This window comes from Monodelphis domestica, chromosome 3 (assembly GCF_027887165.1).
Source record: "Monodelphis domestica isolate mMonDom1 chromosome 3, mMonDom1.pri, whole genome shotgun sequence".
NCBI classification, from domain to species: Eukaryota; Metazoa; Chordata; class Mammalia; order Didelphimorphia; family Didelphidae; genus Monodelphis; species Monodelphis domestica.
The window spans coordinates 75,491,853-75,510,802 of NC_077229.1; the positions used below are offsets into that span (position 1 = coordinate 75,491,853).

The 18,950-nt window shown below is 46.7% G+C and overlaps 1 protein-coding gene across 2 annotated transcripts in view; it reads right to left on the minus strand.

The window, feature by feature from the left end:
* Positions 1-726: 726 nt before the first annotated feature.
* Positions 727-18,950, minus strand: part of ATP8B3 (ATPase phospholipid transporting 8B3) — a 94,635-nt gene continuing 76,411 nt past the window's right edge. For both annotated transcript variants that reach the window (XM_056822189.1, XM_007489292.2), the window contains exons 23-28: positions 18,716-18,939; positions 14,745-14,828; positions 13,856-14,095; positions 9,688-9,826; positions 8,829-8,956; positions 727-7,944 (exon numbers count right to left, since the gene is read on the minus strand). In XM_056822189.1, the coding sequence (XP_056678167.1) occupies positions 7,687-7,944; positions 8,829-8,956; positions 9,688-9,826; positions 13,856-14,095; positions 14,745-14,828; positions 18,716-18,939 (1,073 nt within the window). In that variant the 3' untranslated portion in view covers positions 727-7,686. The remainder of the gene's footprint in view (positions 7,945-8,828; positions 8,957-9,687; positions 9,827-13,855; positions 14,096-14,744; positions 14,829-18,715; positions 18,940-18,950) is intronic.

The following is an 18,950-nucleotide window of genomic DNA, read 5'->3' on the forward strand; positions in this document are numbered from 1 at the left end:
CCAATCATGAGACTATTATCCCTAAGGACTTGACCATCCATCTTCTGATCCAGGATTCTTCTCCCCGATGTCCCACTCTGTACTTTTCACTAGATCCCCTTCCTTTTCCTGGCACCTTCTGTCCTACTTCCTGCTTCTCTCCAGTACCCAAATGGTTTGTGAGATACCAAAGACATTCTCCACACAAGGGAAAAAAAGAAGTCCAGCACAGCTCCTCCAAGCCTTTGACAATTTTCTCTGAAATACCTCAAAATATTTAATGTATAGTTTATGTGATAAAAAAAATTACTTAGCTAGTTTTTGGAATATGTGACCTGAAGCTTTATACTGTTAAATTATAATTTTGCAGACGGCATGTTCTTATTTCTTTGAAGAGTTCGGTGGGAGACATATTGAATGTTAACAGAACGTAAGCTGGTTAGTTGAAAACCAAGAGAGAGAAAGAGTGTGAGAGAGAGTGGAGAGAGAGAGAGAGAGAGAGAGAGAGAGAGAGAGAGAGAGAGAGAGAGAGCAAGAAAGGACCGAAGGCGTTTACAGATTTCATATTTAAACAAGTCCTTTAAAAAAGAGAGAGAGAGAGAAAGCAAGAGAGAAAGAAAGTATCTTTTTGTTTTCTGATGTGTTACTTTTTTCTGAGTCACGTCTTTTGAGAGTATTTATTACTATTCTAAGTGTTCTGTGTTCAAATGTAATTTAAGAAAAAAAGACAAAAAAGACAAAATGGAAATTTGATTTATGCATGACCAATGTACGCTTTCTTGAAACTAATGTAATAAAATTGTGAGGGGGGGAGGGTGGGGGGAGGGGGGGTCGAGGGAACAACAATGTTCCGTCAGCAGAGAGTCTGGTTCTATGGAGGTTCCCATTCAGTGTCCCATCTGCGGAAGCTCCAAGTTCATGTTTCTTCCACGGAGGTTCCAAGCTCCAACGCCTGTTTCATCCAACAGAGGTTCCCATTCCACAGAGGTGCCGATTACATGCTCCTTCCTCGGAGGTTCCAAGTCCAAGTTCTACTGACAGAGATTCCAATTCTGTTTCACCCTGGATCCAGCACGGACCATGTTTCCCAAGTTACATCATGATAGCAAGCAAGTTGGTTTCTGGTTTTCCTCCTATTTTCTTTTGTTCCTTTCCCCTATCTTTATCAAATGCAATTGTCGCAACAACCAGGGAAGTGGATGAGGTGGCCAGGAAGGACAGAAGGGGAGAAGGAAGAGTCTGGAGGAGAGCGGGGAGGATGGGGTTGGGGATGATCAGGTCAGCCATCTCATCCAGCTCCCTGCCTCAGCTGCAGCCATGCTGTGCCCCCAGGGAAGTCTCCACGCTTTGGACTTGAGAACCAGATCTGAGTTGGGTCATTTGTATGTATGTATTTACTTCTTTACCTGTTGGACTTCGGTTGGTTTTTTTCATTTTGGTGTCAATTCACAAGTGTCTTGTTCCAAGGAGAGAGACAATCAGATAATTGGAGTCCTGTCACCCAGGAATGAAAAGAGGGTAACCACAGCTGGGGTCTACCCCAGCCCAGCCACATGTCCTCAGGATTGCCTTCAATTCCTGTTGTTTGGGTGTTTCATCACCCCCTGCCCCCTCCTTCAAGGCCCTGCCCTGGGATGGGGATATGGAGAGATGGAAAGTTAGGATGTGAGCTTTAGTGGGGAGCAGGCCATTCCCTCTTATTCATCAGGGAATGTTCGGGCTCTGCCTGGCTTCAGTGGCCAGAGGGATGAAAGTAGCCCAAAGGATTGGGGATACCAAGATGTGAGAGAGAACTCCAGCAGACCTGCTTCTACCTGTTTCTACCACTGACAAGCTGTGTGACCTTAGTCAAGTCATTTCCCCTCATCCAGGGTTCATTTTCTTTATCTATAAAATTGAGGTGAGGATTAACCAGATGGTTTTAAAAGGCTCCCTTGTCTTCTTCCAATCTACTCAGTCTGGAAAACATCTCCAGAGGCCACTATGTCTAATTCCCTCGGCTTCAAAAGATGATGCACCAACCCCTACGCCAGGGTCTTGAGGAATTCTAGGAGCCAATGTTCCCTCCATAACCTTCCTTCATCACTCAGTTCCAAGCTTTGGTTTTCCATCACCTCATCTCGTACCATCTCCCAGAAGTCATGGGTGAGGGGCTGTGTTCAGTCCTATCTGGGGCAAAAAAAGGAGTGACTCTTAAGGAGCTCTCCATGCCAGCCTTCGACAGCTTTGCCCAGGTTCAGGCAGCCTTTTTGTCCACGCTTGCATTCAGTTCAGGGTAGTTGATAGAAGAGATGTTATCTGAGAAGCTCAGTGGACTTTCCCAAAGTAATGTAGCTACTGAGCCAAAGGGCCTTCTGCCCCCAACCTCCCTCAGACACTTTGCCACCTACCCAAACCCCAATTTTGTTGCCTGTAATTCAATCAAGACAAACAAAATTCAGTAAATCAGTGTCTAGCTCTGGCCAGTGTGACTTCCAGTAAGAAAAGCTGGTCTCCATCGGCTTCCTTCTCTTCCTCCTGTCAGCACTGCCCTGATCTGTGAAAAGTATGCACCCACTTTGTGGCCTTGGGCCAGTAACTCCCCCCTTCCTCCATCACATTCAGTTTTCTTTCCTATAAAAGAAATTAAGTTGGGCACTATCCTAAAAGGCAGGTGCAATGGGTCTGAAGCTGCAGGACTTATCCGGGACAGAACGGGCTGCCCCAGGAGGAAGCATGTTCTTTGTCATGTCTCTGACGACCTCTGGGGTCTCTCCCAGCTCTAACCATGATCTCAAAGGCCTTCATCGGGTAAGGGATTACCAAGGAATTTGGGCCTCGGTGAGCGAAGGGACAGTCATCCCACTGGATGGGAGTGATCCACTGCCACCTTCCCCAATGCTAGGGGCTACCCAGCTCACCTGGTCTTACTTTCTGCCCTCCTTGGAGTTTCTCCCGAGATGACCAGAGCTCCTCTTGAACCCCTTCCAAAGGTAACTAGAGGTGTTTCCCTCTTCCTCCCTCAGTTCTTCTCGGAGCAGAGACCAACTAGCCCCTTTCCTAGGCATCAGGACCCTTCTGGCACTCCCAGGCTTAACCACATAGATCAGAGATGGAAGCAACCCTCTAAGGTTCTGCTAATCCACAGGCTTTGCTTGGACATCACTGGCTGTATCTAATCACATGGGGCCTGAGGAGCCTGAGGGCCCTCGCCCCACCTTCCTGCTCCCCAAGCCTTCTTCCACTTGGGGATTTCGAATTTCTCCTCAGTCCCTTTGATCCAGCCCTGAAGACCCCCTTCATACAGGGATGATGAGGACAAAAAATGAGGGGAGCTCAGCAGAGCTCAGTTTAGAGCTGGAATGAAGGGACCCTTGATATGGTCTCCTCCAGTTCCAAATGAGGAAAGGGAAAAAGCCTTGCAGAAGGCCTTCTCAGAGTACAGATCGGTGCTCTCTTCATATTCACTGACCCTCGGGGAAGGGGGAAAGAAGGTTCGCTGCACAACTTCCAGGATGGGAGCCCCTTCTCTTCCAATAATCAGGGTAGGGGTGACGGGCCTGCCTCTCGCCATCCCCAGCCTCTCAGTCTTGGGCCCTCCAGTTCCCCACGTGCCTCTAGCTCTAACCAACTATACCAAAGATTTTTCCTTTTGGTCATGACAATCTTCTCCAAAGAGGGTTCTTAGCCCCACGGCACCCCCAGGCTTTAGGGATTAGGGGAAACCTTTCAGTCTGTGTGATTCAGTGGGGGCTGGCTGCAAAGCACCCAGTTTCTAGGTAAAGGGTGCCAAGTCCTAGGCAGCGTTGGGGCATATGAGATGCCTGGTGGGCAGAGGAAGAGAAAAAGCAGGCTTAGGCCTTGCAGCCAGGCTCCAGGCCACCAGGAAGTCAAAGAGGGGGGCATAGCCCTACTGGGCCCCCTGGCAGGGCCAGGACCCAGAAAAGGGTGGAAGTAACTCGTAGTGCAACCTGCCACATTGAGGTTTGAGATGGGAGTCTGTGTGCTCAGGGCAGTCCCATCAGGATAGGAGGCGGCTTACAGGCTCAAACACTGTCCTCACCCCCACTGGCCTGGGAGGGCGAGAGCTGTGACCGTGGGCCCAAATGTGAACTCTGTTACTCAGGTTGTATGACCTTTATCAAGTCTCTTCTCCTCTCTGGGCCTCAGTTTCTCCATCTGTAAAACGGAACAGGAAGGATTATTTTGAAGGGTCCTCTTCTAGCTCTGAATCTCTTCCTTTGGGGGAGCCCATCTTAGCTCTGTGCATGAGGGAGCACAGATAGGCATCAGTTAAAAGAGACCTGTTCATTGAGGAAACTGGCCTGGAGAGGATGAGTCATTGCCCCAGGCTGCATAGCTATCGTTTGAGCTAGGGTTCAAATCTGATCTCAAGTGCAGTCCAGGGGCCCATCCACCGATTCCCCCAAGAGCCCTTAACAGATGGGGGGGGGGGGGGGCTGGCAGTCAGGCTATTAGCTCTGCAGAGTTTCCAACATCTCTCCTTCCCCAGGCTTATCTCCAAACTAGACAGCTGGACAAAAGGCAGTCCGGACAGGAATTGAGCAAAGCACTGGAGGCTGGCAACAGGCCCTGGGGGGGCTGAATGGACCCCCCCTACTCTGGATATTGGGTTTATTCCCATCTCTGAGGGAGAGATTGATATTTGGAGTCAAAACTAGCCACCCTGTCAGTTATTCTTAGTTCTCTAAAGGCCCCAACTCTACCAGGAAAATGGGGGTTAACTGTCATCCCCAGAAACCAGGTTTCCAGCTATGACAAGAAGAGCTGGGGAGGGGGCGCAGGGCTTCCCAATTTGGAGTCGGGGGACATTGGTTTTGAAATCCTGCTCTTCCACATACTACCTATGTGACCTTGGGTAAGTCACTTCTTCATCAGCAAAATGAAGGAGGGGCTTGGACTAGCAGGCCTGAGGTCCCTTCCAACTCTGGATCCTGTGACAAGGAAGGAACAGCAGAATGAGCTGGGGAGAAGCATTGGGCCAACCCCAATGCTGGAGAGGAAAACTAGGTCCCTCTTTCCCCAACCCTGGGTGACAGGCTTAAATTTTTTTAAAAAGGAGAAAAAAAACACAAAACAACCGTCCTCGGTGGGTCCATTTTTGCTGTTCACTGCTCTGTTGGGTTTTGTCATTTCTGTTTTCTTCAATAAATTATTTTGTAGTCACTCACCCTGCTGTGTGGATGTTGGCTGGGTTGGATAAGGTGAGGAAAAGGTATCCCTCGTCCCAGAATGCAACCAGTTCTGAAGAAGAAACAGCCTGAGACAGAGAAGGCTATTTCCCTGTAGGGGAGATGATTGGGTTGGGATGGATCTCAGCCCGAGAAAGGGAAGGAGCTTTCTACAGCCCAGGAGGAGAGACTAGGAGGAAGCTGTACACATAGCCCTTCCACCCTGCAGGGATCAGGCAGATGGTACCCCATGATCTGGAAAACCCTGGTAAAATGTTTTGGCCCTCTCTATCAGAGAAGCAGGGTAAATTTTCTTTTTCGGTTAGGGATCCTTGACAGTGCCTTATTGTAAATTTGGGGTTAAGTATGCATTTCTGAGTTTCCAAACTTTTGGCGGGTCATCTGAGGCTTCTACAAAACTTCCCCCAAATTCCCATTTAATTTCTTATGCCAACCTGCAATATCTAGAACCACAATGGGGAAAGTTGCAGTGTGGACAGCATACCTGCTCTTAGAAATTTCCCTGTCATCTAATGGAAGATGTGTGACTTAAGAGGCTTGGGGTCCAAATCTGACCACAAGACTTGAGAGCTGTGGCCCAGGGTAAGTCACTTCAACCATCTGTTGCCAGCCTTATATAATGGCCATAACAACACTCCAGCTTCCCATCTCACAAGGATCTTGTGAAGAAAGGATGCTTCTTATCCAAGGTTCTGCTAAGGGGCAAGCCAAGATGGCGGTTGCTCCAAGAATCCTCTCAGGCTCTGCTGGATTACCAAGAAGGCCTGGGTTTTAAAACCAACTCTGGGGAGTGCCATTGGGAGGGAGGGTTGGCCCTGCCTTCCATCTCTCCTGTTCACCCAACTTCAAGTAATATTTCCATCACTCCCACACCCAGTGGAACCTAGAAGGTTGTTGGGCTTGAACGTCCCTCATGGCAGGAGGGGTCATCCCTTATGTAGGCTCAGTTCTTCCTTGATAAGTCTTCTAAACTTGTTCTTGTACCCTTGAACCCAAAGAACCAGTCACCAGCTGACTGACGTTTGTAGCATCCAAACTTTAATCTCCAACTTGATGCCCCTCAATCCCTGGGTCCCTCCCTGTACTGGAGGATCTCCAAGCACTGGCCAGCTAGGATTTTCGGAGGTAGGTGTGTGTCACTAAGGAGGGAGGTGATAAAGACAGGAGGCAGTTCAGGAAAGTCCTGAGGGTCTCAAACACCAGCTGAATCCCATGGGGACCTGAGTCATTGCAAGGAATAGGGCTTTGGTAGATTAACATCCAATTTTAGTAGACTATGGTCATGAGAAGGGGGAAATGAGGCTTGACTTTGACATCTGATGGCCTGGATTAAAATTCTGGCTCTGATGCTAATGAGCTGTAGGACTGTGGGCAAGTCACTGCCTCTTTCTGGACTTTGATCTCCCCATATGAAAAATGAGGGGGTGATCCCTTTCAGCTGGTCCCAATGTCCCTTCTAGCTCTCAGTTCTATAGTCTTATTGGCAGATAAGGGAAGAGTTTGGATAGAGGGGTCATCCTGGTATGGTCAGATGCTAGACAATCAGAGTATCATAGCAGCACAATTTTAGGGCAAGAAGGGGTCCCTCAGAAGCCATCTTGTCCAAGCCTCTCATTTTACAGATAAGGCAACTGAGACCCAAGGAAGAAAGTGACTTATCCAAGATCACTCAAGTCCTTTGTTGCAGTGATTACAATCCGGGCCCTTGGATCCCAAATCCAAGTTTCTTTCCCTGTACTGGGAGGGATGAGTACTACAGCGCAAAAAAAAAATGGCAGCTCTACCTCTGACTGACTGTGTGAGTCTGTGCAAAGCTAAAAAGAGGACAACCTTCTTCCAGGGTCTGTTTCATCATCTGCATTAGAGGGTGGGATCTGGAAATGCTTATGGTCCATTCCAACTCTGACATTTAACTCTGCCTTAAGGCTAGGTCAGCCCCCTACAAAGGCAAGGTGGGCAGCATTCCTGGCTCCTCTTTGGCCCTCAGGATTCTCTTCTATCTGGGTATGAGGCCTGCTATTCAAAAAGCGGAGTCCCTGAGGACCAAGGTAAATGGAGCGAGGGGACCCATTCTACCTCCCCCAAGGACACTACCAAGTACAAAAGTGAGGAAAGAAGAAGGGGTAGAGGGATGGGAGTGGACAGCTCCTGACCCTTTCATGGGTCTGAGAAAAGGTATGGAGTGGGGACCTGGCCCAAGGCAGCCATCTTGGTAACCAGTGAACTGGCCCAGCAGGCAGGTGGGCTTGGGTAGGACTTTGTCTCCCCTTTAGGCAGGGAGGCGTTTCCCCCCCTTCCAGCTGAAGTCCAGAGGCATGACCTCCTTGCAATCCCCCATCTTGCCAAGAGAGGTCACTGTTGCATTTAGAGCAATAAGGCAGTATTTCAGTAAGGGGGCAGGGGCAAACATCCCCCCCCCCAAAAAAAAACTCTTTAAAAATGGCAGACTCTTAAAAGGAGCCGGGAGCTGGCAGGCTGAAAGGTTCCATAAAAGAAGGGGGAAGCAGGGTTGGTGTCAGGGCGATTCTTTGACTGGCACGCTGGTCCTTGGGTCAGGCGAGTCCTTGGTGGCTGGCATAGAACCCCCATTGGAGCTGATACCCCCGATGGTCTGGGTGTCCTTCTTCCGAAGGCTGGTCCCCCTGGTAATGAGCTCAGCATAGCCTTCCTTGTGGGAGAAGGCGTAACTAGAGCGGCGGCCAAAGGAGCCCCTTTGGAAGTGGGCTGTGAGCTCCACGGCGCTGACTTCCATTCGAGAGTCCTGGTATGATCTCTATGCCAGAGGAAAAGGAGAGCAATCAGAGAGCAGGGCACACCCAGGAAGCAGGGGCCAGGGCACAGGAGGGAGCTGAAGGCCGGGGCACCTGCTCTGATGCCTACAGAGATAGGGGTACCACGCTCACTTCGGAGAAGTCTTGGAAGCCGTCCCCAACCCGAATCCTTTCGGTTTCCCAAGAAGGGTAAGAGATGAAGGCTAGTAAAGTCAGTAGAGCTGTAAAGGAAACCCTGGGGGGGGGGGGGGAGCCCCCAGATCTGGTCCCAGCTCTGCCATGTGACCCAGTAGGTGACTTCCTCTATCTCAGTTTACCTATCTGTCTATGAATCAGAATAATCCCTGCCCTGCTGAACTCATGGGTCAAAGAATTAAGTGGCTTAATGAAGGGACCCAAGGCCACACAACTAGTAAGTATCCTAGCAAGGACTCACTGGTGTGGCTTGGGAATTCAATGAGATAATATTGGGAAAAGTGCTTTGAAAAGTTAGAAAATGGGACTCTTGGGTCCTCCATTCCCCTCCCATCCCTTTTGAAATGATGAACAAGAAAATGCTCAGTTGGCCCTGAAAAACAGCAAAACCAAGGGATGCTAAGTAGAATAGTGGATAGAGTACCAAGCCTGGAGTTGAGAGGACCTGGGTTCAAATCTAGCCTTGGATACTTCCTAGCTGTGTGACCCTGGGCAAGTCATTTAACCCCAACTGCCTAGTCCTTTCCACTCTTCTGACTTAGAACTGATGCCAAAATAGAAGGTAGGGTTAAAACAAAACAAAACAAAACAAAACAAAACAAACAGGAAGACAATCCCCCAGAGGGCCTGTCGGTGAAATAGAAGGACTCTCTCAGGACAGGATCCCCTGTCCTCAGGGTGATTAACTTACTCTAGATTCAGACTCAGCAATGATATGACACAGTAGACGGACAGCCAGTGAGGGCATGGTGTTCGTGATCACAGTCAGCAGCACCACCAGCAAAATGTAGGGTTCTGTCAGGGCATTTTGGTTAACATCTAGGGGATACAGACATATAAGCCCAGGTAAGTGGAAAAGATCCTGATCTGAATTCTGGGAGGGATAGTCTGACCTATCACCCTAGGAAAACCTCTATTGATTGGAGGGGGAAATCATTCTGGGATCCAAAGCAGGCTACCCATCTCTTCCTCCCTCCACAAACTGTTTTAGTAGGAAGAAGGCACCAGGAAGGAGGGAGAAATAGCAAAGAGAAAGAAGAGAGTAAAGAAAGAAAGAGGGAAAGGAGGGAGAGAGGCAGAAAAGAGGAAAGGAGAGGAAAAGGAGGAAAAAGAGGAAGGAGGAATAGAGAAAAATAGTGGGGAAGAGAAAGAGGGAAAGGAAGAAGAAAGAGGAGAGATGAAGAGAGAAAAAAGAGACAGAAGAAAAGAAAGGAAGAGAGAGGAGATAAAGAATCAAGAGGTAGATAGAGAGAAAGGAAAGGAAGGAGACAGACACTGAAGAAAGAGGAAGGGAGACAGACACCAAGAGAAGAAGGAGGGAAAGAGAAAGGAAAGAAAAGACAAGAAAAGGCATAACCAAAGGAAGGGAGAGAGACAGCAACAGAGAGGAAAAGAAAGAAGAATTCTTTCTTAGTCATTCTGATACTGGACCTCTGAGGAACAGGTGCCCTAGGAAATGCTTCTGAATCCTTTTTAGCCAAGGCCTGAGGAGAGTTGGAGTGCTCCCCAGATGCCATGACTTTAGCAAGGGGTGGAAGAATAGCTCTTACCTAAAAATCTGAAAATGGTGGGTGCCATGTGGAAGGCAGAGAAGTTCTGGGTGAGGAAAGACATGAGGCTGTAGAGGATCACACTGGAGGAGACAGCCAGGAAAGACAGGATGGTCCAGAACTTGATGTCGATGATAATCTGACCAGAGAAGGAGAGGTTAATCCTTTGGGGTCTTGGGAAAGCCAACCAGAGTCAATATGATAATCTACTGAGGGATATGGCTTATATGGTATCTGGCAGGCGCTGCCAGGGAGTCTTTGTGAAACAGGGGTGACAATTTTTTTTTCTTAGTCTTCTGTATCTCAGCAGAAGTGGAGGTCTCTAGCCTATTCCAGAGTAATCACTGAAGGAACTGAGATTATCATCCTGCAGAGGGAACAGAGCTAAGAACAATGTGGGAGCAGAAGGAAAATGGTGGGGAATAGTAATAAGAAGGCTGATTTCCTCTCAATATAACAGGAAAAAATTTGCCACCAATCAGAGCTGTCTAACGGGGAAAGGGTTGTCTCAAGAGAGAGTAAGTTCCCTGTTACATGAAAGTGAGTAGGACCTGGATGAACTTGGTTTCCACTTCAGCAAGTGGAACTTTTTGGTGATGTTATACAGAAAAGATACTGGCTCTGGGTCAGGTTTAAGGTCCTTCCTGCCACTGGCTGAAATTGTAGGCTCAAAGCCCTCCACCCCTAAGTTCCAACATTCTGTTCTAACATTCTCAGTTCTAAGGCCCCATTAAAATTCTAGGTTCTAAGGCCCCTCCCAGATCTGACATTCTGTTCTAAGTTCTAACATTCTCAGTTCTAAGGTCCACCTAAAATTCTAGGTTCTAAAGCCCCTCCCAGATCTGACATTCTGTTCTAAGTTCTAACATTCTCAGTTCTAAGGTCCATCTAAAATTCTAGGTTCTAAGGCCCCTCCCAGATCTGACATTCTGTTCTAAGTTCTAACATTCTCAGTTCTAAGGTCCCATTAAAATTCTAGATTCTAAGGCCCCTCCCAGATCTGACATTCTGTTCTAAGTTCTAACATTCTCAGTTCTAAAGTCCATCTAAAATTCTAGGTTCTAAGGCCCCTCCCAGATCTGACATTCTGTTCTAAGTTCTAACATTCTCAGTTCTAAGGTCCATCTAAAATTCTAGGTTCTAAGGCCCCTCCCAGATCTGACATTCTGTTCTAAGTTCTAACATTCTCAGTTCTAAGGTCCCATTAAAATTCTAGGTTCTAAGGCCCCTCCCAGATCTGACATTCTGTTCTAAGTTCTAACATTCTCAGTTCTAAGGTCCACCTAAAATTCTAGGTTCTAAGGCCCCTTCCAGATCTGATATTCTGTTCTAAGTTCTAACATTCTCAGTTCTAAGGTCCCATTAAAATTCTAGGTTCTAAGGCCCCTCCCAGATCTGACATTCTGTTCTAAGTTCTAACATTCTCAGTTCTAAGGTCCACCTAAAATTCTAGGTCCTAAGGCCCTTCCCAGATCTGACATTCTGTTCTAAGTTCTAACATTCTCAGTTCTAAGGTCCATCTAAAATTCTAGGTTCTAAGGCCCCTTCCAGATCTGATATTCTGTTCTAAGTTCTAACATTCTCAGTTCTGAGGTCCACCTAAAATTCTAGGTCCTAAGGCCCTTCCCAGATCTGACATTCTGTTCTAAGTTCTAACATTCTCAGTTCTAAGGTCCATCTAAAATTCTAGGTTCTAAGGCCCCTTCCAGATCTGACATTCTGTTCTAAGTTCTAACATTCTCAGTTCTGAGGTCCATCTAAAATTCTAGGTTCTAAGGCCCCTTCCCACCCTCCCAAGATTTTCTCAACGTGGACATTATGTATTCTAATGTTCCTTTCCAGCTCTGATTTTCCATTCTATGTTCCCTTCCAGTTCTGACATTTCATTTTCAATGTTCTAAGGTACGACTGCCCAGTTTCCATCAAATTCTAACTCCTCTGAGATCCCTTCAGTAGTCCTATTGTTGAGTCTGCCTTTGGAATGTCTCATACAACCATTCCCCTGTCCCCAATTCCCATTGTAGTTAGCCTAATTCAGGCTCTCAACAGCTCTCACCTAGATCATTATACCCTAACTGGTCGCTCTGCTTTCATTCTCTCCCTTCTCCAATCCACCCTTCACAGGTACAGTGAGGCATCTCCTTCATGTACCACTTTGATGAGATCAATTCTCTATTGAAAAACCTTTCTTTTGTTCCCATTGCCTACTAGGCAAATAGATCCTTCTGGTCCTAGCATTCAAGGCCCTCCAGGATCAGGCTCCCTGCTACCTTTCAAGAATTATAACAGACTATTCCCACTTCACATAGTCCTCATTTCAGCCCACCTGTAATCGGACAAATAATGACTCCTCTGAGGTGGTTGCGTGGTGAAAATTTCCACTATTTTGAGTTCTCATTATGCAAAATATGGTCGTCAGTTCCAGGCCAGTGGAAATATGAAGTGCAAATTTAAACAATTCACCACTTCAGGGAATTCCTTCTTTGCACTAATCAGGACCTAGCTCTCAGCCTTCTGGTTTCCTCCTGCCCTGTCCTGTTTTTCTGCCTTCACTTTCACCATCCCTCCCAACAGAAATGGACTCTCCCATCTCCTTCTGATGAATCCCCTCCTCTCCATCAGGGACCAACTCAGAAGCCACCTGCTCCCTAAGACCTTCCCAGATAGCACCACTTCTGAATTCTGCAGGTGAAGATCAAAGAATCTGAGGTAGAGTGGATTTCAGTGGCCATCTTGGCCAACCTACATCATCCCCTCCACACACAAAAAGCCTCCCTCCACTACTACAACACCTGACAAGAGGTCATCTTTTGCTTAAAGACCTAGAAGGAGGGAAAGCTTAATACTTAATAACTTCATTCATTCAACTGTTAGATAGCTCTCACTGCCAATTCAACTAGATGGCACAGTAGATAGAGTGCAGGACCTGGAGTCAAGAAAACTTACCTTCTTGACTTCAAGTCCAATCTCAGACACTTACTAGCTGAATGACCCTGGATAAGTCACTTAACCTCGTTTGCCTCAGTTTCCTCATCTGTAAAATGAGCTGGAGAAGGAAATGGCAAACTACTGTAGTATCTTTGCCAAGAAAACCCAAATGTGGTCACAAAAACTCAGATGTTACTGAACAACAATGGCCAGGAAGAAATTCCTGACTTCAAGCCCAAAGTGGCCTCTTTGCTGCTTCTACCATTTACTTCTAATTCTGCCATCTGGTGTCAGCCCAGACCAGCCTAATCCCTCTTCAGATGGTGATGGTCCTTCAGATCCTACTTCTTGAGACTTCTCTTCTCCAAGTGAAAATCCTCTATCCCCAGCTTAGATGGGTGGGCAAAGTGAATTCATTGAACCCCAGAATTTCATTATATTAGATCTGAAAAAATTGCTAGCCTTTCAAGATCTTATTGGATCCTGACCTTATCACCTACTGTGTTGGGGTTGTACTCAGCCCCCCATCCTGCCCAGTATTTAAGACAGAGATAAATTTGACTTAACACTGCCATCTCCACCCTTACCCAACGTGTTGATAAAAGTGATATTTCCCTCTTCACATCTGTCATTGCATAATCTCCCTTTGCCCTATATCAGTTATTTGTATATGTGTCTTTCCCTCCTTTTAGACTATGAGCTACCTGAAAGTAGAATCTAAATGTATTCCTAGCACTTAGCAGAGTGCCCTGAAACACCATCTGTGTTGAATGAATGGATGGATGGATGGATGGATGGATGAATGAATGAATGAATGAATGAATGAATTGGAGGTCTAGATGTGTGAGCTGGAGAGAAGAGGAAACTACAGTCAACCTCTAGGGAATAGACATGATGGGCATGGGGGGAGGGGTGGCTCAACTCTGTCCCTCCCTGGCCTGAGCTTTGAGTGGAAGCCCCTCAGAGGAAGGGTCAAAGGGAGGCTGGATGACCACTTGTTAGGCAGGTTATATAGAGCAGGGATTCCTTTCATTTGGGGGTTTGGACTACATGGCCACTGGAGTTCTTCCAGTTCTCCAATTCTGTGATTCTCTGAATCATGGTGGGGTAGGGGGCAACCTAAGGGGTAAATGGAGACTGGGATTCAGAGAGGAATTTAGGACAAGTCTGGAGGAGAGCTGGAGATCTGATGGAGCCACTTTGGGGTGCCATCCCAACAGAGCAAGGAGAAGAGGCTCACCTCAGCAATGACCGAGAAAAGGGCAGATGTGGCCACAGTGATAGCAAAGGTCTGATAATCGCAGATGCCACCAGGCCCAGCTGTGTCAGTAAATGCCCACACGGTTACATAGAAATTCACCAGTGATGTGGCAACCCCCTGGGCCAGGGCCACAAAGAAGACCTGGTAGTTGAAGAGTTGGTTCTTCTGCCCCACACTATAAAGCTCAGGGAATTCCAAGCACTTCTTGGCACTCATATCCTGGAAGGTGGAAGGGAAGAGAAGAGGAACTCATTCTCAGCACTGGTGGGAGGTGGAGCCCCCTCCAGGATTGCCACCCATGAATGTTGGTTAACTGGAGGGTACTGGGAGGGGAAGGCCAAAGTATTTATCTTGACAGCTCACAAAAGGTCAACCTCTGGAAAGAACTACCCACAATTCTGGGTTTATGTGAGTATCCTCTTACAACAGTGACCAGCGTGGATGTTTCACATGATAATACACACATAACCCAGATCAAAATACTTACCATTTCCAAGTGGGGGAGAGAAGAGAGGGAAGGAGACAATTTGGATATTATAATTTCAGATAATGTGTGTTGAAACTTGTTATCACATGTAATTGGGAACATAAAATATCTTTGAATATTTTAAAAAAGGAAATCACCACCCACAAAAGGTTACAATAACAGAAACAACTCTAGTAAGGAACAATTTGGTACCTTCCTCCCTATCACTTTACATTGTTCTAGAATTGTCCTGACTTGTTTAGGACTTCTTCTACCCTTGACACTCCAACCTGAAGCAGAAAACCCTTGTGGATTCCTCTTGCTAACATCCACCCCTTTTCCAGGAATCCCCTGAGACATGGAGGGGTGGAGATGATGGAGTCAGGAGTGGGGAGAGTTTACCTGCTCTAGAAGGCCCATGGAGAGCACAGGATAGGCTGAATAGAAGACATTGTAGAGCGCCAGGAACCAACCTTCGTATAATGGCTGCAGAGGGAGAGAGGAAGTCAGGACAAGGGATAGGCAGGGAAGTCAAAGAGAAAAGAAGATGACGGAGAAAAAAAGGGAAAGGAAAGGGAGGATGTCATTAAATTCATTTTGACCTACATTGTGACCACATTCCATATTGTTTATTCTGTCAGGGGCTGATGATCACTACCAGGAAGCCAACAGCAGCTGGCTTCTGTTCTTTATGCTAACATTGGAAATTATTCTTTATGCCCAAGAACTCCAAGCTGATCTCGAAATCCTAGAGCTTTGTACTTGACTTCTAAGGCTTGCTTTGCAAATGGAAGAGATTGGAAAGGCAAAGTCCTAATGGATGCCCAAGGATAAGACTTTGGTCAGATGAAGCCAAGTCTGTCCTTCCCTTGTCAAGACTGATCATGGTCATGAAAATGTCCTGCATTATACCTTATCCCTTTATGCCTTCAAGATATGCCTTCAAGATGATTATCATCTTGAAGTATGGTATTTCACAAAGGTAGAAGAAAGGGAAGGAGTTCTTGGGAAAATTCTAGAATATATTATAAAAACGAATGATTGTGAACATTTAGAAAGGGAAGCAGCATGGACTTGTGAGCCAGCATGGGCTCATCAAGAACAAGTCCTGTTGGAAAAATCTCATCTGCTCTTCTGTACAACTGGTGAATTATGATTAGGGCATCTGGAGAGTATCGTGACTAGAGCACTTGACCTAGAGCCAGGAAGACCTGAGATCACCCCCAACCTCAGACACTTATTAGCTGCCTCAATCATTTAACCCCGCTTGCCTCAGTTTCCTCATCTATAAAATGAGCAGGAGAAGGAAATGGTGAACCACTCCACTATTCTTTGCCAAGAAAACCCCAAATGAGGTCTCAAAGAGTTAGACATAGCTGAAACGACTGAACTACAACAACAAAAATAAAATAACAATGATTGGTAAATCAGGAGAAGCCAGAATACTCTGGATTTCAAGAAAGAATTAGGTGAATTGTTCATGATCTCCTTGTGGAAGGGAGCTAGTTAATCTTATATTCAGTAATACTTTAGCAGCCGGTGTCAAGCTGGAGGAAGGTTGTCTCCTAGAGTGCATGGCAGAACAAGACCCTGTCCTTGGTCCTCTCCTAGTCAACATTCTTATCAATGACTTGGATAAAGGCAAAGATAGCATGCTTAGTAAGTCTGCAGGTGACAAAAGCTGAGAGGGACTGTTATCATTCTCAGTGCCAGAGATTGGATCCAGACATTTGCTAACAGGCTAGAACAATGGGCTGGATCTAATAAGTTTAAAGTCCCTCCATTGGGTTTCAAAGGGCAACCCTAAGAGAAGAGGGGCATGGCTGCCCCAGAGATCATTTGAGGAAGGATCTAGGGATATCCAGCTGAAGGATATCAATGGGATGCTGCAAGTGGCCCTGGAATACCAAATAAGGCATGATGGCCCTGAGATGCATCGAGTCCAGAATGAAAGAGGTGGCAGCCTCTCCCTGGACTCTGCCTTGGTCAGGTCACACCGAAGGTATTATGTTTAGTCCCATATGCTACATTGTAAGATGGACATTGATAAATTGGAGCCGGCCCAGAAGGAAGTAAGGATGGTAAAAGGCACCAAAGACTAAGCTCTAGAAGGATCAGATAAAGGAAATGAGATTGATATCTATTATTTGCCATCACTGTGGGCAAGGGAAGGGTGAGAAGGAGAGAGAATTTGAAGCTCAAAACATTTTTTAAATGCCCAAAATAAATAAATAATGAGTTTCAGAATAAAGGAAACGGGCACCTTTAGCTAGATCTGCCTGGGCACCAAGTGAGGAGGATAAACAGAATAGCTGTCTTCAAATATTTGAAGGATTACAGGTTAGAATGGATAGATGGTGAAGCAGATAGAGCACTGGGTTGAAAATCAGGAGCCTCAGACATTTATTAGTTGAGTCACCCTGAGCAAAAAGCAAAAAAAAAACAAAAACCTGTTTGCCTCAGTTTCCTTATCTGTATAATGAGCTGGAGAAATAAATGGAAAACCATTCTAGTATTTTTGTCAGGAAAATCCCAAATGGAGCCATGAAGAGTCAGACACAATTCAACATTTATAATTCATTCCCAAAGGGCAATGGGAGTGGGGCTTAACAATGAAAGATTAACAAAGAAAGAAGCAGTGTGATGTGATGGAAAGGGATCCAAATTCAAATCCTGATTCTGCCACTTACTACCTGTCTGGCCATCGGTTTCAACTTCTGTTAAATGAAGAGTGGGCTTGACCTCTAAGGTCACTCCCAGCTCGAAATCTCTGATCCTAAGCTCAAAAGGGAAGAAGTTTTTGTCAAGAGTGAAGACATTGTTGGAGAGGAGATTGCTGGGTTGGCCTAGATGGCCAAGATGGAGACTTCTGTACTCTAGGATTATAATTCATTCCCACAGTCCAATGTTTTAATAAAGAGGTATGGAGGTGACCCATTCTTTTGGGTCCATCAAACAGGAAAAGCTCCAAAGGCACCCTGTGATGATGGACTGTGCATCCTGTGCCCAACATCCAGCTTCAAACAGTGCATAGAAGTTCCTCACCAAAAGGCCTCGGAGTTACAGGTCACCAGAAGATGATTAAAAAACAAACAAATTCCACAGCAGGGGACAGCGATCTGCACCAGTGGAGGGAGTAACCAGGTGAAAGAAGTCATAGAAGACTGCATCATAGTGCATTGGGAAGAACTCTGACTCCAAAGTTCAATTGTCTTCAGTCAAGTCTGACTCTTCATTTGGGGTTTGTTTTCTTGGCAGATATACGGGAACAGCTTGCCATTTCCTTCTCTGACTCATTTTACAGAAGAGGAAACTGAGACAAATAGAATTAAGTGACTTGCCCAGGGTCACCTGGCTAATGAGGGTCTGAGGCCAGATTTGAATTTAGAAAGATGAGTTTTGCTGACTTCAGGCAGGCACTACGGCACAGCTTCCAAATGAGGCTCTGTCATTTGCTACTTGAGTGGCCTTGGGGGAGGTCACCTCTTTCTTCAAGGTCTGTTTCCTTATCTGGGAAATGAGAGAGTTGGTCCCTTCCAGATCCCTTTAACCTGGTTAGATTGACCCCATCACACCCCAAAAGGATCCAAAAGAACCTTTCATCAAATACCCAGAGCAGTTAAATCACTTTCCCCAATTGAGCTGAAGAGATGCCCGGGTGCAGGGGAAGGTGAACAGAATATTTGAAGAATTATCGTGCATTCACAAAAGGAAGAACTTGTCTTGTCATTAACAATGATAGAGGGACGGCAAACATCACAGAGCGGGAGGGAGGGAGACTGGGAGAGAAAGAGAAAAGGAAATGGAAGTTAGAAGAGGGTGATGGAGGGGTTTGGGGCACCTACAACACTTGGGCTGTCCAGACTCCAGCCCACAGAAAGGGTTCCCCATGCCAAATTCCAGGACTTGGGAAGGGTCCTAAGTAGGTAGGTCACAGGTCTTTCCCTGTCCTGGCCACTGGGAAGCTGCTCCTCCTCAACCTCCACCTCAGAAGGGCTGCACTGTCTGAGATGACACAGATGCAGGGATGCAGGTCAGAAGAAATGGCACCGGAGAGCCAGAGGGCCTGGGTTAGAATCTAAGCTCTGCTACTTGCTAGTGGTTCTCGATCACGGATTTTGTCTTTCCCTCTATAAAATGGGAAGGAAGGACTGGCAAGTCAATGAAACTCTCTGAGCCTCAATTTTCTCATCTGTAAAGTGGGGGCACTGTACTCGATGACTCCTCTGTTGTCCCTCCCTTCTAGGTAGCTAAAATCCTAAGACATGGGAGGGGAAAATAGCTGGAGGAGGTTCTGATAGGGCAACAGGAAAGAGTAAAGAAAGCTCATCCCACAGGGGTCCCCCCCAACCCAACCAGGCACCCCCAGGCACCTGAGCTGTGAAGCCATTGTAGAAAGCGAACCAGATCTGGACCATCATGCTGGCAAAGGTCTTGTAGAAGAAGTAACGGAGAAACTTGGAGATTCGGAGGTAAGACCAGCGTCCGTGCACCAGAAGCAGCCTCTTCAGGTAGGAGAACTGGGCCAGGGCATAGTCACTGCACTGGACCGCCTGCATGCCTTCCTGACCACTGATCCCCACCCCGATGTCAGCAGCTGCCCAGACA